Below are 15,120 nucleotides of genomic sequence, written 5' to 3' on the forward strand. Positions count from 1 at the left end.
AAAATGACATCCTATGTTGTGTGGTGCTGACAAAACAAACTACGTATAAAGTGGGGGAAAGGAAGGTTTCTAACCATGCCTGTTTTCTTGTACCACTCTTATCTGAGTGGTATTTTATTCAAAACCTACTGCCCCATCTATAAGAGAGCAAAGTGGTGCATGTAGTAGTGGAAAAACGCAACTTTTCAAACAGATAACATGTGGCTTAAATAATTTACTCTGTACAGTGTGTGATCACCTTTAGGAAGAGGACTGTTTGTGGTTATACACATTGCCATTATGCTATGGTGCTGAAGACACTTCAGTAAAAATATGAGAAAAAAGAAGGCATTTTCTTTAACCTGTTGATCAAGTCCAGCTATTTTCAGTTTGTCAATTTAATGGTAATGCAATTTAAATAAACTATTTTGAAATAGACCAGCAATTAGCTATTAAGTCCTTATAGTAGTAAGCCACAGGGAGCAAAGTTACAAGTTCTGAAAGTTTACAGAGCTCAGAATTCAAAACAGTGTTTCAGAGGTGGATACCTGTATGTGTTAACGAGGTGGGCTATATCTCTCTGGGCTCTGCAAGTACCTCTTTAGTTTCAACAAGTACAATTATTTTGTAAGCGAATGCTACCTCTGCATTTTAAGGAAATGCTAATAGTATATCCTTTTGTTATGGTCACTTTATTGTAATCAGACACAGCAGTAGCAACAAAATTTCTTACCTTTTCTTCTGAAGTTACCAGTGTTGTATCCACTTTGTCCTGTTAGTAGATAAAATTTCAGTCCCCTTGCTCTGCCTGTCTCCTGCTTTTCATACGTTTGAAGCTGGAATGACAGAAATGCTGAGGCTTTCAGCACAGCCACAATATTATGAGTGACGTGAACGCCGTATCCAGGACAACATCGCCAATAAAGAAGAGCTGCTGAGTTCAGAATAAGTTGTTTTTGCAGGCATAACTGAGAGAACAATTAAATCTTTTTTTAAAACACCCAGGAATCTATCATTGGCTAATGTGCACTACACAGCCCTGGTGGAAAAGGGGCTGTCTGAATTCTTGTGTTCCCCCTGAGGGGCGAAGAAGCATTAGCAGAGGGGACTGTTAGGATTTGCTAAGCCTAAGTAAAAAGATAAAAATTCAATGCATTTAATTCACTCTGGGCTCTTCCTGAGGAGAAAGGAGGAATCTTCTACCTCTGGCAGGCAGTTCTCTCCAGACTGAATTATCTTGATGTTGTATGCAATTCCCAGAGAAAGGCACCTCTAAAAGTAGCCTTGGGTGTAAATTTAAACTCAGCACAACGAAAGGACATGTGAATGTATGATTAATGTTTCCTTTATACCTCTGACCTGTCCATCTTGTAGTTTCCATCTCATCAACCAGTTTCAAGGTTCAGCCAAGGTCAGATCAAGTGGACAATCCATGTGATGGAAAAATATCAGCCTCTCCCTATGAGAGATCAGCCCTCCCCATTTTTCTCAGTCATTTGGGATTATGAAGCCTAATGGCAAATTTAAAGTGACAGAGCAACATAACTCAGCAGGTCACTTTATAGTCAAACATAGGAACACACTTCATGCTCCAGGTTTTTTGCACAGACGCTGTTTCAGCGATGGCTCTGAAATAAGCGGGGCTAAGTCAGGATCACGTTCACATATTAAAAGTTTTGCAGAAGATCCCATTGCTCAATAGTCCATCAGTCTGATCTTCCTGCAGGCCCCATGAGCTACTGCACGCACAACAGGCTTTCAGAGGTGGTGTAAACTCCAGTCCCTAACTCCTTCAGTGCTGTAGTGAATTACTGCAGAATTCCTCTGAAGCAGCTGTGTTCCCATGCAAACGACAGGACCGCATCTGATGTGCGTGTTTCCCACATTTACTCAGCTGATCTCAAATTCCCCCAAACCTTCAACTGAATCAGTTTTTCTTCACTTTCTTTCATGAAACCTGTCTGGCTACTGGTGCACAATAGCTATTTGGCTTCAACGCCAGAGGCAGCCGCATCCCAGCGGTGAGGGAAATGATCCTTATTCATATACAGTCAGCAGACTGGTGCCGTGTGCTTGTGACCTGTGGTGCTATAAAGATGTAAGGAGCTATTGCCACCATTAATGAGAAAAGTAACAAATATGCAATACTCATTTGGAAGTTGAGAAGAGTCTTCAAATTAAAAACTCTTGTCACAATTAGCAAGTGGAGAATGGCTGGTTCAGGTCATTAGGAATGGAACCTAGATCATCAAAGTGACCCATTCATGTCAAGTCCAAGCTGCTATTGACCAAATAGCTGATAGCCCATTGATAGCTTGTGTAAAATGAGCCAGTGGGTTTCAGCCAACTGCCCAGGGGAACACTGCCCATCTCACCTACTGCACTGTAATTGGCTCCTTGTCAACAGTCTCCTCAGAGGCCCAGAGTCTCCCTGTGTCTCTCCAACTAAGGATTGGGGAGTCAGATGCACTGGCAACAGGCAGCTTGGAGAATGCTTGCACTGTTGCTGTCTGTGCTTTGTAGCTAATTGGCAGTTTCAGTCTTCAGAGCTGTCAGGCTGGTGCTTTTCACTGTGCTAAATTCATTTTTTGTGTGTGTTTAAAATAGGGCAAGTGTGAGGAGGGTTTAACCATCTCCTGCTTGAAGCATGTGTGCCAAGAGCCACTCTTCTGGTCTGCCCATTAGTGTCTCCTCCTGTGGAACAGAGAGGCTGGCATTGCCACCTTGCATAACCGCATGCTTTCTCTTTCTGCGGGCTGCTTTTGGAACAGCACCACCTAATGGCTTTTGTGAAGTGGTGCATGAGATCTGGTTGTTCATCTACCTTCCTAATTCCATGTTGTTTATTACCTCAGAGATCACTCCATGCCCCACCCTTTTAAAGACTACACCTTTAGAGTAGAGATTTTTCCATGGCAGAATCAGAGCAGTGGAGTTCCTGTATTTTGAAGAGGTAAAGCTGAGGTACTGATGGATCCAGAGCTTTTCTTCAGAGCGTTATCTATTTTGTATTGTGGTCGTGCTGAGAGTCCCCAGTGAAGGATCTATGAACTCCACACACATATAATGGGCTGCAGGTAGAGGTTTTCACGCCAATGCCCAGGCTAAATTCCTGTTCTGAACTACTGTGCAGTGTCACTGTGAGTAGTTAAACAGCTGCCATAGAATCATAGGGTTAGCAGGGACCACAAGGGTCATCTAGTCTAACCTGCCTCCTTTTGAAAACCTCCAGTGAAGAAGCTTCCATGACCTCCCTAGGCAGTCTGTTCCATTGTCCTACTATTCTTACAGTTGGGAAGTGTTTCTTGAGATTTAATCTAAATCTGTTATGCTCTAGTTTGAACCCATTGCCTCTTGTGGCTGTTGCAGCAGAATTCCCAGCATATGCCCACCCCTCGCCCCCCGCCCACTCGGTGCCAACAGTAAAACCGTGACCTGACCTTATTAGGCTGCATCTGTTGTTTACAGCAGTTAGTTGTTATGCTGCAATAAGAAAACCGCCTACGCACCCCAGTGCCTATGTTGTTCACAGATATCTTTGTTGCCCACCGATAACGGGCTATGTATCCCGTGCCATAACAGCTCGACCCAAGGCCACAGGCCTCGTCATAGTCTGGCACTTACTAATGTATATCCCTCCCCCAATCCAGAGCTACCAAACTTGTGATGCAGTCTCTAGTATAAAAAGGGGTATGCCCCATGCCCAAATTGAGAAAGCGTCTGCCAGCCTGATCACCTGGACCGCCCCACTTCTCCCGTTTCCGTACTCTGAGTGCGAAACGTGAAAGCCGGCCCGTACCGAACGATATGCGACTCCTTCTGTGCCTAGTGGTAAGATAGAGAAAGTAACTGCCTTGCCTTTTTCTCTGCTTGCTTTATATGATAATCATTTCAGCTACATATTAAGTATTAAAGCGTGTACCCCATATTCCTTAATAAAATTTTGTTGTATTATCCAACTGACTGATTATTGACTCTGGGGGATCCATAACCTGTTGAGACAGTGGCAAGAAAGAACAACTTCTCTCCCTCTTTTTTATGGCAGTCTTTCAAGTATCTGAAGACCGTTTTCATATTCCCCTTTAATCTTGCTTCCAAGCTGAACATAACCCATTCCTTCAGCTTTTTCTCATATGGCTTGCATTCCGTCCCTCTGATCATCTTTGTCGCTCACCTTTGGATCCTTCCCAGTTTCTCTACATCTTTTATGTACATTGGTGACTAAAATTGGACACAATACTCCAGCTGAGGCCTAACAGAGCCAAGTAGAGCAGTACTATCACTTCCCGTGATTTGCATGCAATGTCTCTGTTAATGCAACCTAAAATTGCATTTGCTTTTTTCGCAGCAGCATCGCACTGCTGACTTATGTTGAAGTTGTGATCCACCACAACTCCCAGATCCTCAGCACTGCTGCTGCTGCCGCCATGTCAGTTTTTCCCCATTCTTTGTGTATTTGGTTTTTCTTCCCTAAGTGTAGCACCTTACATTTGTTGAATTTCATTTTGTTGTTTATATCCCAGTTCTCCAATTTATCAAGATCCCTCTGAATTTTACCTCTGTCCTCCATAGTGTTGGCAACTCCCCCCCCCATCCCCAGTTTGTGTCATCTGCAAACTTGATCAGTATGCTCTCTATACCTACATCCAGGTCATTAATAAAGAAGTTAAACAACACCAGACCCAGAACAGATCCCTGTGGAACCCCACTTGAGACCTCCCTCCAATCTGACATTATTCCATTAATAGTGACTCTGTTTGTGATTGTTTAACCAATTATGTATCTACTTAATGGTAGGTCTGTTGAGCCCGCATTTCTCCAGCTTACTCATTGAGGTATATTATGTCCACCACATTCCCCTATCCACCAAACCAGTTACCCTGTCAAAGAAGGAAATCAGGCTGGTTTGGCAGGATTTGTTCTTGCCAGGTAAATCCATGCTGGCTGCTAGTGATCACCACTTCATTTTCCAGGTATTTGCAAATGGAATGTTTTATACATTGCCATGTTCCACCCCAGAGCAGGCTGCATTTCAGCACAGCAAGAAGTGATTGGTATGTGTGTGCTATGATGAGATCACTGGGGAGAAAAGTTGGCTATTATTATTGTAGTTATTAATAATATGAAGTGAGTCCCACATGAGTCTGCCTTGGGCAGGGCCCAAATATAATTTTTTTGGGCTCAGTATGAACTTGTAACACAGGTCCCCTCCCTCCGTCCCTCCCACCCACATACATACACACATACATAATGGAGATTGCGGCAGGCCAGAACTCCCCTCCCCCAGTAAAGTGTACCCTCCTCCCCATGTGGGGGCCCTGGCCTTGGGCCTACCCTGCTGAGGGGACAGAGCTGTACACCCCACTGCTACTCTGGCTTGATGCCCTCCCTACGGGGTGTCCCTTACTTCCTACTCCCCGGGAATGGGGCCCATGTTGCCGCCCCCGCCCACATGGGGAAGCTCAGCAGTGACACAGATCCTGGTGCCCCCTCCCCATGGCACAGACCCCCTCTGCCTGGCCAGGCCCTGCCCAGATCTCCCCCGCCCAGATTCTCTCCCCTCCCCCCCCGTAGGCCCCGCCCCGCCTCGCCTGTGAGGCAGTGAATCGGGTCGTGGGACGGGTCCTCTGAGGGATCCATCCGGTCCCTGCCTGCACAGGTGGCTCTAATCGAGCCCAGAGATGGGGGATGGCTAAAGGGTGGGGTTGTCGGCGGAAATCGATACGCTCACTCCGCTTGGTGTTTGGCTAGCATGACCTGCGCGCTGCGTGCCTCGGAAAGGGGCACATGCGCGGGACGCACGCGAGACAGGAGCGTGTAGTCGGCACATGCGCAAGAGGTGCAGGGGGGTGATTTGGCGCATGCGCGTCGCGCCGCCCTCCCTTTCTGCTCCTTTCGCTGCAGCCGCCATGGCGCCTGTGGTGAGTGTTCAGCCACGCCGGGCCCGGGCCCGGCTCCCCTCGGCCTCTAACCCTCGAGTCCGGCCCCAGCCGCTCCGCTTCACTGGCTCCGGGCGGCTGGGGAGCCGGTAGGGCGCACGCTGCGGGCCTGGTGTCGGGGAGGCCGCAAGCCCAGCGCCCCCCACGTCCTCGTTTCCTGGGGCCCCGGGCACCCTCGCGGCGGGGCCCTGCCCGAGACCCGCGGGGCCCTCACTCGCTGGGCCGTGGGCACATACCCTGCAGGGAGCTGGCCTGTCCGGGAGTCCCCTCCCCCCCGCCGCTTCCTGGGGCCTCCTGTGGTGCCAGGCCTGACCTGTCCGGTCCCCCTCCCCCCGCCCGCGGCCCCCAGGGAGTGGTCGCTGCAGGCCAGGAGCTGCCCGGCGGCCCCTCTCCTTCCACGCCCCACGTCCCGGTTCTTTTTCTGGGATTTTCCTTCTCCCCCCGCTCACGGCCTCGTGGAGGTGCCGGTCTGGCTCCGTAGGCTGGGGTGGGTTGTCCGTAAGACTGAGCCAGGGCCCGCGGCGTTGTCATAACCTGGGTGGCTTGCTCCGTAGCCCTGGGAAATGTATTTGGGCACGGGGTGCAGTCCTGTCTGGGGACACAGCCGTGACGTCGTTAATAAGCTCTCCTCTCTCTTTCTTACTCACTGACATTAACATCTGCATTTTAACCTTAAGCTTTGGCATTAAGAGTATCTTCGCACACACAACCCGTGTACCTTTATTTCTTTTTAACTGTACAGAAGAAGCCTGCGACGAAAGGTGGCAAAAAAAAGAAGCAGGTCCTAAAGTTTACTCTGGACTGCACCCATCCCGTCGAAGATGGAATCATGGATGCAGCCAACTTCGTAAGTTTTAAATGCTCTAGACAACCTGTGTTTCCTTAGCTATAACTGAGTTTGCCACTAGGCGCTCCAGCAAAAGAATCATTCAACAGCTCTACAAAATGATTATGAAAATGTACTTACCATAGCAAAAATCCACTAATTTTTTTCTTCCCTCCCCTGCTCACTCTCCACGATTCTCTAATATACCCAAACATGTATGTTAGTATTGCTGGCCTGTTTGGCTTGATGACTATGAACTTCTGTTTCCTGAGCCAGTTTTCAGTGATGTTGTGAACTTCCTTTCTCTCTTTCAAGCTGTCTCCTTTCCATTAAGCAGAAGTTAGTGGCAAAGGTATCATTGCTTTGAAGATCTTGCCTATGCTAGATTTGGTAATACAATTCCCACAGTGCAAGGCAGTGGTGGGGGACCGTTTATAGCAAAGGCTTCTGCAGCAGCTTGTGTTTTTACCATGATGTTATACACATCTATTTTGATCAGGGTTGCATTGCATGGTGTTCAAATGGAGATGGCTGTGGAAGCTTGTCTACACCAGTGTTCCTCCCGTGGCTACTATCAGTAGAGAAGCAATGTTGGGATATGTTTATCTAAAAATCTTACTGTAGATGAGGCCTTAATAAAAGAGTGGGCACTGGTTAGTGCTTGCCACTGAGAATTGGTAAATTTGAATTCACTCATCTTGGGCTGACAGCTAAGTGGTCAAGTTAATGCATGTATCTTATTAAAGGAACCATATTTGCTTTTAACATCTTTCAGATCTTGTCTGCTCTTCTGGGATAGTAAGGTAGATCCTTTCCATGCTGGATTTAAACCACGTTAATGGAACAACTTCTACTTGGTAGCGTAACCTAAGCCTGAATGTATGACAAAACGTTTTCCTAGACTGGTATTTTATGTCAAAACTTTCAGAAGTTCCATAGGCAATGGGATGTAGGCTCCCAAGCACTTAAGTCATTAGATGCTTCTGAAAATTGTACTTAGTCTCTTAGGGATTGTCTTGATTATGAAAAATGGTCAAGTTTTTGCTCAGGATAGAACAGGGCCAGCTAAATCAAGCTACAAGGTGTTGCCCTACATACATATGGGGGAGAAAAGGTTGAGTTTAAGTTGCATTTAGCTAATACATGCTGGCTTAGATTGGCCTCAACTTGACTACTTTATCTGTTCAAGATGAAGGCTAATACTATGTCTATATTAACAGTCCTATTACATTGACATTGGAAGCCACATACATACAATTGGTTCAACCTTGACTGAAGGGAAACTTAGTATTTTGCTGATACCGTCATGGCCAAATAACAAAGTGTGAGACTCCAGTCAAATGTGATCGAGTCTCTGGTAATTCTACATATGGGGTCCAAATCTGTTCTAATTTACATTCTGTAATAACTTTTAAGTCAGTGATGATAGATGAGGATGTGAATGGTATAAAGTCAGTGCAGAATTTGGCCCTAAATGGGAGAACCATTGTGGTGGCATTAATTGCATAAATTGTCTGGGTTCTCTTGGAGTCCACAGCAACAGGCAAGTCCTGCATAGCAGTATTTGTACTAATGTTTTCTGGGACTTGACTCACTTATCCCATAATTCTGGGGGCAAGGGCTTTAGGTTTACTTCCAGATGTGAAGCAAAGATTGTGTAATGAAATTGGGACCAACTGAACCTTTGCGCAGCTGGGAGGACAATGCTTTGGAGGCTTCATCAGGTCACTGCACCTGCTTAGGAGCTAAAGACTTTCTCCCAGATATTACAGCCAACAGTTGCAACCTTCTTTAAACATCATAGGTTGTGTGTGTATGAAATCCAAGCTTAGCCAAAAGTTGCAAGTTCGGGCTGTTCATTGCAATGGTTTTTGCCTAATGTAGTCAAAGCCAAGCATAAGTTTGTAGAATAATTTCAGCACCATTGGGCTGCTATCCATAGCCAGGGAAAGCCTATTCAAATTGCTAATGCCCTTCTGGGGCAAAAACCGGTTTTAAAGTGGATTTACTTTAACATAAATTCTCTGTAATTTTGATGAGGGGATCTCTCTTGGACAGATGTTCTGCACTTTAATTCTCTAAGGACAGGTCTACACTACAAATGTGAATCGGTGCATCTGCACCAATGCAATCTTGTAGTATAGACCTGCCCTAACTCATTACAACAGAAGTTTCTGACTACTGAATTACTATTTTGTGGCTTCTCAGCTTTGGGGAGGACAGTTTCAAGTATTATGTTGGAATACTCTTGAGCTGAAAGTGGCTTTAGAAACTAGTTCTAGAAATAAAGTCCATATGGTTTAGACTTTCATCAATTATATTTTCTATTGGTTTGCTAATTTAATGCCTGCTGATCTTGATCATTTTGGACAAATACTAGAATTGTTTGTAACCCTGAAATTCCTTGGAAATACTGGGGAGTTTTTCAACGGTCCTGAATTAAAAAAAAAAAAAAAATGTAGTGTTGAATGTGTGGGGTTTTTTTTTCATGGCAAATCTTCCAATGATTTCAATTAAACTTCATTTAAGACTTCAGATTTGAACACTTTTTTATACTACACCCATTTCATAGATCAAAAATAAAATGGTATGAGATGGTGGAGGTGATTGGGTGGAAAAAAGCATTTTGGTCACAACATGGGGCCTATTTAATTTCTTTAAGTTCTTTATCAGAACTGTAGTTTGAATGTTGTTGATTCAGCTAGCTGATCTGATCATCATATCACAATTATAATAGAACACTGAAGGCAATCAGACTTCATATTTCTTATAACTTTGAAATCCTGGTAGAATACTAGAGTTTCACTTTGTAACTCAGACACCTTCTAGTTTCTTCCTGATCACTATTTTGCTATTGACTGTGAAGCCTCCAACTGGCTACACTTTGCCAAGAATATGACCACTGCTATATTTTCTTTGATGCTTGCATAGTGGCATATGGGATTTTAAAGGCAACAGGAAATGTGCTCACTGAAACATGTATGTGGGACATTTCAGAAGGATTCTTATCTCTTAGAAGCCCTTTTATAAGTTCTTTATCACTGAACGTGAGATGTGAAATGAGGAAAAATAAGTTTTATAAAGATAGACAGTAAGCCTCCTCTTCACTGTGATTTAAACCTTTGTAGGAACTCGAATCCTTAAAACCTTATTTTTTTCAGATATCCAGAAAGACTAATGCCTAAGACTGGTGTATATGTCCAGGCTTCAATGGGTTTGATGTATGTTGCTCACTACAACCTTGATTCTGCAATGATTTGTGCGTTGCTTAACTTTAGGTACTTTTAAGGCAGTAGGATTAGTCGTGTAAATCTTTGTAGGATCAGGGCCTAAGTTTTTGCAAGGAATAAAACAATTATTTGCTTTCAATGTTTGATGTGTGAGTAAGACACTTTAAAACTTGTCTGGCTTTTGGTTAAAGTCCAGTACATTGGGAAAAAATGCTGTTTAATCTTGTATATAATGTTTTGAAGGCAAAAGGTCTCCACTAACTTCCTAGCATCCAAGTCAGAGAGACTTTATAGCAACAGCTCTGACTAATAAATCTTACCCTTTTTTGCAGGAGCAGTTCTTGCAGGAACGAATCAAAGTGAATGGAAAAGCTGGTAATCTGGGTGGAGGTGTGGTGACCATTGAGAGAAGCAAGAGCAAAATCACTGTAACTTCAGAGGTTCCGTTTTCCAAAAGGTAAGGGAGAGGAGGCATTGTAAATTTATTGGAATAAAATATAAAGAGACTGTGTAGCTAAAGGGGTTAGGGAGTAGGATACTATCAATCTCAGGCTGGTAATGCCATCAAATGGTAAATTTCCGTGGTGTGTATGATGTCACAGTCCAGTTTCTAATGGACTGATGTTGGTATAACAAAATTCAGTCACCATTGACACTGTTTGGGCCCCCTTTTGGCAGTCCCGGCAAAGGGTCTGTGCCTTCTAGATCAGGCTTGAGTTGTGTTAGCGGTGAGGATAGTGTGAAGGTGTTTACATGGCTGCTGCCTATGCAGTACCTATTCTGTGGATAAGTGAATAGGCTTCAGTATTTTAGAGGACTTCACTGTTCACTATTGTCAATCTGTACCTTTTGTTAAATTTACTGTAGGGAAACTTTAGAGCTCCTGGTTTGGTCTTCTAGACAATTTAAAAGATACTAATGGCAATTTGAACCAGTTACACCACTAGCAGAGTTCTCTCACACTTTGTTTAGATCTCTTGAGTTTGTCACCAGGAGGCAGGTCACTCTCTTAATTGACAAGCATCACATTCACAACGGTTTTCTTCTTTACTAATACTTTCTCTTTTAATGCCTAACTCTGATCTTCTGGGTCCTCGGAATCTCTGCCATTAAATACTAATGCATTAGAAGATATTACATCTCATTGCTACAAGATGAAAACAAGTCAAGAAGGACTGTCTTGGAAAGGATTTGGCAAATGGCTTTCAGCTCTATTGGTGAACTGCACACATGGTTACGCAGTGACTGCATTTCTGTTCCTAAACAAAAATACTCCATTAGAATTTTGCGGTGGAAGATGTTTCAGTGGAGTCCAGCTGGTGCCCAACAAAAATTACTTTTTTTACAACAGTTCTACAACTTCCTAAAATATCTCAAACATTAAGTCTAGAAATGAGAACAATCCAGACGATTCCCACTACTCTACAATCTTCCGTTACCTAATCATCCTACTGGATTTCAGCCTCCCACTCCGCCTTTACACTGCCTCCTAAAAAAGTATTTTTAAGCATGTAAAGGTCAAAACAAATTATTGCAAGACATAAACATTAACTAATTATTCAGTGGAACTGTTTCATTTTTTATAATGTATTTAGGAAGTTAACAGGTTTTCAAATGTTTGCCATGTAATATCAGAGGCAAACAATAATAATTATGTATCAGCTCTCTCTATTTGTAAAATGGTAACACTGTGTTAGTCAGAATCTTTACACTACCCACAACATGGTTTTGGTAATTTTATTAAATGGATTTTAACAAAGCTATAACAAAGCAAGCATGTGTAAAAATACACTCACTGGAACCATTTCTAATAATCTAATGTGCTCCTCTTCTGTTTCCTCATATCCTGCGTCCGTTAACATCCTTCTAGAATCTAATACCAGCATTCCTGGAAGCAAGGGACTAACTTCAGGACCCAGCTGAATTTGGTTCTATTTAGCTGCTTGGCTGTATAACCTTGTTTTGACTTGTAAACGGTACAAAATAAGTGAGATTAAAAATGGAACATATCTTTTAGAAGGACTTGTTTGGCCATAACTGTGTTTGAAAAGGACACAGTAGCAAACAGCCTGAATCACTGAACGGCTTTAATTGTCAGATCTAGATTAATCATGTAAGTGTTTTGACAGTGTTAAATTTCTGCTGAGTTTTATGCAGCAACAGACATGGTAGCTATCAAAAAATGCTAGTAACCAATATATCAGAGTAGTAGTATTTACATTTTCTACAGAGTCTTTCAACCCAATGGAGCAGAAAGTGCTCAACTGTCCATACAGACCCACTGCAATGCAGCCGTGGGGTGGGATGTGGTAACTAGGTGGAGCACAGTATGCTGCATGCGAGAGCAGTGAGCACTTAAATATGAGTGAAATCTTCACTCCATTGAAGCTAATAGGAATTTTACTAATAACATACGTGGAGCTAAGATTTCACTTGATATAAACTTAAGTGCCAGTAGGTAGAAATAATGACAAATTACTGCATTCCTGTCTAGAGTATTTAGTTCAGTCTGTCCCTATGAATGCTCTTGATTAGGTGGCCCATTGCCTCATCTCCATCCGTTCAAGCTAGTTGGCTATCTCTTCTTCATTTTGATAAGTAAACCATTTTAAAAAAGAGATTGTTTATGGACAATTAAGTGTTTGACACTTAAAACAGTTTGCAAATGTTTGAAGTAAAATCCTTTGGCACGTAATGAGTAACTGCTGGGACATAGGAGTTAAAGGAAATATTTGGTAGATACATTTAACATACTATAATTTAATTGTTGGGTAATGCCTATTACTGAAATAATAGGCCATCTTTGGAAATCTCAGCAATCCTCCACTTAATATAAAATGCAAACACTTTGCCCAGTTTCCAGCCATTTCACATCATAAGAGTGACCTGTAAAATAAGAGAAAAAGGGCTTGTGCCCTTTTGGCTTCTACGTGATACCTTTCAGAGCCGCTCAAGGTATGTTAAGGTTTTTTTTCCTGCTTGCCTTTTTTACATTAGAAGTTTGTCTTGTCTGCCTTGGAAGCCCTTCTGATAACTGGAGAATTAATGAAGTGTTGATATCACAGATGTCCAGACAGTGAAAGTAGAACAATTGAAGGGAAGGGATTTTTACTTACTATTTAAGTCTCTTTTTAATGCCTGGTTAACATGAGTGAATAACATTTTGGTGAAAGGAAGCCTTGTTCCAGGTTTGCCTTGCTCACCCTTTCAGTTAGTAAGTGGATGCTTCTTATATACATAGAGTTATCTATTAGACCCTCCAGAATGAACAGGGAAGGCCAAAATTGAGATTACTGATATTTCTGTGGCTAAAATAAAAGCAGAATTAAAAATAAGCAAAAAGCAGAATTAAAAATAAGCAAAAAGGGTGCATAGGTCCAGTTTTAATAAAATTCCTCACAAAATTGGCCTTTAAAAGCACTTTGATCACTTGCTGTGTCAGGAGCATCTGCTTTTTTGTAACCAGCTGGTGAAAAGTTTGATTTAGTAGATTTTGTTTCATTTATTTGAGTCATTATATACCTTCTGTATGGTTTGTGCATTAACCTTTTTTAACCCTACTGATACTTTGGTCCTTGATTTTTCTCTGGTTGGCACACTAGTTTAGTCAGCTCGTATCAGGATACAGTATGTACTTCTAATGTGAATTTGGAAATGAATTTTACTATTTTGCAAAGATCTCTTTTTTTTAAAAAAAGCCTGAAGTTGAGTTTATTTAGTAAGGACTGTGTGCAAATTTTAATTCCCTCCCAAACTTGGTTTTCTTAGTATTGTCATTTCTTGTGTAGGTGCTAATGTTTTAATCTTCATATGCTGTCTTCAGAAATCAGTGATAAGCAGATGACTAATTTACATTTAGCATGATTGAATTAAGTGTTTAGTACTAATATTTAAATAGAGACTGGCATTCTGAAATAGAAACTGACATCTGATTGTTTGGGACTAATTTTCTAAATAGCTGATTAGGCTGTTGAGAGAATTTTTTGACTGTTGAAGTGGAAAATACATAAAATGAAACCCTTCGTTTTAAAGGATAGTTTAGTAATGAAATCAATTATGAAGTGCCTCCGTGGCTAAACAACAAATTAAAAAGCAGTTAGAGTAAAAAAGGCATCCTTTTAAAAGTGGAAGTTAAATCCTAATGAGGAAAATAGAAAGGAACATAAACTCTGGCAAATAAAGTATAAAAATATAATTATAAAGGCCAAAAAACAATTAAGAACAGATAACCAATTAACAAAAATTTGAAGTACATCAAAAGCAGGAAGCCTGCTAAACAACCAGTGGGGCCACCGGATAATAGAAATGTTAAAGGAGCGCTCAAGGAAGATAAGGATATTGCGGAGAAACTAAATGGATTCTTTGCATCAGTCTTCATGACTGAGGGAGATTCCCAAACCTGAGCCATTCTTTTTAGGTGACAAATCTTAGGAAAATGTCCCAGAGTGAGGTGTCATTAGAGGAGATTTTGTAACAAACTGATAAATTAAACAGCAATAAATCACCAGACCAGATGGTATCCACCCAAGAGTTCTGAAAGAACTCAAATATGGAATTGCAGAACTACTAACTGTGGTATGCAACCTTTCATTTAAATCCTCTTCTGTACCAGATGACTGGAGGATAGCTAATGTGAGGCCATTTTTTTTTTAAAGGCACCAGAGGGGATTGCTGCAATTACAGGCTGATAAACCTAACTTCAGTATGAGGCAAATTGGTTCAAACTATAGTAAAAAAGAGAATTATCAGACACATAGATGAATATGATTTGTTGGAGAAATCAACATCCTTTTGTAAAGGGAAATCATGCCTCACCAATCTACTATAATTCTTTGAGGGGGGTCAACAAGCATGTGGACAAAGGTGATACAGTGACTATAATGTACTTAGATTTTTCAGAAAGCCTTTGACAGGCTCTTAAGCAAAAGGCTCTTAAGCAAAGTAAACAGTCATGGGATAAGAGGAAAGATCCTCTCTTGGATCAGTAACTTATTAAAAGAGTGGAAACGAAGTGTAGGAATAAATAGCCAGTTTTCAGAATGAAAAGAGGTAAAGAGTGGTATCCCCTCAGGGTCTGTATTGGGACCAGTACTGTTCAACATATTCATAAATGATCTTGGAAAAGAGGTAAACAGTGAGGTGGCAA

At 42.2% G+C, this 15,120-nt stretch overlaps 2 protein-coding genes across 3 annotated transcripts in view; one reads left to right on the forward strand and one right to left on the reverse strand.

Moving 5' to 3' along the window:
* Positions 1 to 1,341, reverse strand: part of RNF207 (ring finger protein 207) — a 40,564-nt gene extending 39,223 nt beyond the window's left edge. Inside the window, 1 exon segment of the mRNA XM_067567068.1 lies at positions 713 to 1,341. The gene's annotated coding sequence lies outside the window, so the exon portion shown is untranslated.
* The window catches only part of RPL22 (ribosomal protein L22), a 382,415-nt gene that overhangs the window by 364,402 nt on the left and 2,893 nt on the right, over positions 1 to 15,120 (forward strand). Inside the window, exons 1-3 of one of the 2 annotated variants that reach the window (XM_067567071.1) lie at positions 5,775 to 5,900; positions 6,661 to 6,765; positions 10,307 to 10,431. In XM_067567071.1, the coding sequence (XP_067423172.1) occupies positions 5,808 to 5,900; positions 6,661 to 6,765; positions 10,307 to 10,431 (323 nt within the window). In that variant the 5' untranslated portion in view covers positions 5,775 to 5,807. Of the gene's footprint in view, positions 1 to 5,774; positions 5,901 to 6,659; positions 6,766 to 10,306; positions 10,432 to 15,120 lie in introns of those variants that run through there. The other variant, XM_067567072.1, reaches the window with a different exon arrangement.

This window comes from Emydura macquarii, unplaced genomic scaffold (assembly GCF_026122565.2).
Source record: "Emydura macquarii macquarii isolate MOO-44397 ecotype Brisbane River unplaced genomic scaffold, CSIRO-AGI_Emac_v2 contig_2768, whole genome shotgun sequence".
NCBI classification, from domain to species: domain Eukaryota; kingdom Metazoa; phylum Chordata; order Testudines; family Chelidae; genus Emydura; species Emydura macquarii.